The 2,500-nt window shown below is 40.4% G+C and overlaps 1 protein-coding gene across 1 annotated transcript in view; it reads left to right on the plus strand.

The window, feature by feature from the left end:
- LOC138032249 (hematopoietic prostaglandin D synthase-like) overlaps positions 1-2,500 on the plus strand; it is a 20,448-nt gene that overhangs the window by 14,299 nt on the left and 3,649 nt on the right. Inside the window, exon 2 of the mRNA XM_068879880.1 lies at positions 2,356-2,457. Within this exon, the coding sequence (XP_068735981.1) occupies positions 2,356-2,457 (102 nt within the window). The remainder of the gene's footprint in view (positions 1-2,355; positions 2,458-2,500) is intronic.

Raw genomic sequence — 2,500 nt, forward strand, 5'->3', positions numbered from 1 at the left:
TCTCAAGAACATAATGTTCGTAATGGCGGACCATTAAATAGGAAAATTCCAGTTAAAATAATAAAGGGGCCTTTTTGAAATCAAGGCTTAAAACGTGGGTCACTTAGTGTTTTGTTAACATAGTTTTGAAATCCAAAGAAAAATATGAATTGATTTTTGGTTACAGGGGCACTTTAAACATTCTTTCCTGAACTTGAAGCATCTCTCTCAACATGGCGGTAGTCAGAAATTCTTGGTGCGTCTTCATTTCAGCTCGAGCGCCGACAGATGTCTTCGAACTGCGGGTTTCAGGCATGACGTTGGCAAAGACAAAATGTTTTTAAAGACAACGTTGTGTTAGTAATTGATCTTAAACAAAAACACATAAATAGAATAACCAAAACGTACGGAGCAAATCTTTTAGCATCCGTTCTCCATCCTTCGCACCACCACCACAGCAGCCTTGCATAATAAATCCGAAATCCTGGATGATCGAAGCAACTTTGTTTTTTGAAACTAACTAAAACATTATTCTCGACTGAAGAGGAAACAAGAGACATCAACATTTGCGGTTTTCAACGAACTTCGCTTTGTAGAAACCCCACCAAAACTACAAAATGAAGATCCCTTCAAAAGCGTCTCAGTTCAAAGCACTTGATATCGCTTGAAAACAGCCAGAACATGATCCTCGACCGAAGAGGAAATAAGTGACATCAACATTTGCGATTTTCAACGAACTTGACCAGGGTCTTCGTTTTAGAAAGGAAAGGAACTTCATTTAAGTGTCTAACCTTCTAGCGCTGGAGCACTAATTGGGGACACTGTAAATTGAAATTAACAAATCAAATGTTGGCTTTTGAGGAGAGGGGAAAACCGGAGTACCCGGAGAAAAACCTCTCGGTGCAGGGTAGAGAACCAACAAACTGAACCCACCTATGACGCCGACTCTGGGAATCGAACCCGGGCAACATTGGTGGGAGGCGCGTGCTTTCACCACTGCGCCATCCCTGCACCCCGAAAAGCCCCACTAAAACTACAAAATGAAGACCCCTTCAAAAGTGTCTTCAAAGCGCCTGATATCGCTCGAAACAACATTCTCTTCTAGACCGTTGAAAGTTAGATGTGATTACAGAAGACCGACTTTCTCAATCGCAATCGTCTAATTCTTCGTAAAAGGAGTAACATTTCACCCCTTATCTCCCTATCCACCTCAATGCAGGACGCAGTGTGGCCCAGACTACCTTTCGCCCAGAGCAATCAACTGTGTAAAAAAGTACAAAAATAGGTTCGCAATACGTACATCTGTGTACTGCAAAAGTCAGCTAACGCAACTCGGTGGGAAGCATTTTTAGCTTAATAAACATGTTTCGCGATTATTGTGACAGTATTACATTATTAACTTACTGCCAAGTTGATCGCCGTTACGAATGTCATTTATTGGGTCTCATTCCTTTTCCCACTTTTGTCGCAAATAAATTCCAACTCACTTTGTTCTCAACCTCGAGCTACACAATCACAGCTACAAGTTTAGGGTACTAAAAGTTACGTCTATTCGTTCAAAAAAGAGTGTTACACATTACTTGACAACACATCTATTTGTCGGGAGGATGATACGAGGATATACGATATGCGAGGATCATACGCGTGGCCTGATTTTGTAAGTTCTCTCTCCACCTCCCCACGCAGTAGCCCCGTAATCTCACTGGCATTATTGTTTACTTGGGAATGGTTACCAGCAGCTTTTAACTAAAGAAGGGTGAAATTCTGTTTACATTTTAAGCTTAGCGCATCTGTAGATGCAAGATATGAAATGTGCTTACACCAACTTAACTGCATAAATACCTAAGTATTTAAAGGGCGTTCTATTGTTTCAATAGCTTACATCTAGATGTAATGCCATGTCTCCTATTCAAACTTCAATACCCCTTGAGGCTCATTAAATTTCACCTTAGTTATGTAGATTCATTGAATGAACAGTTAAGTGAAACTTTGTGACAGCAGGAGTGTTCTCAGATAATGGAGTCAATGAGTCGAATTCCATGGCTGCCTCGCCTGCCACAGAATCGGGCAAAGGGGAGCTACAAGTGGGTCCTCATCAAGATACAACTTAACACTGAGGCGTCATTTAACATCGTAAAGATGATTACAGTACACCAAGTTAATAGTCTCTGGTTACTAGTCACTGGAAAAAAAAAATTGGAAAAATTCTGTCATGCAAGGAAAGAAGGCTCAGCAAAATAGCTTTTACTTACATCTGAGATAATATTGTTCGGAGTATTTGAAACTGCATGCCTTACTATAAAGATTTGAGCCATCGTAACAAATGTTAAAGTGGTCGAACGAGGAATAAGGGATTTTTTTTTCTCCTTTTGTCAGCTGGTAGGCCACCCTTTGGAACAATGCCATTTATAGAGACTCCAGAAGGATACTTCCTTGGAGGGGGTTGGCCAATTACAAAGTACATATGCAAACTAGCAGGTAATGTATTCATTATTTTCCTCTGTTTATTGTAAAGTTCGAT

Source organism: Montipora capricornis, chromosome 14, assembly GCF_036669925.1.
Source record: "Montipora capricornis isolate CH-2021 chromosome 14, ASM3666992v2, whole genome shotgun sequence".
NCBI classification, from domain to species: Eukaryota; Metazoa; Cnidaria; class Anthozoa; order Scleractinia; family Acroporidae; genus Montipora; species Montipora capricornis.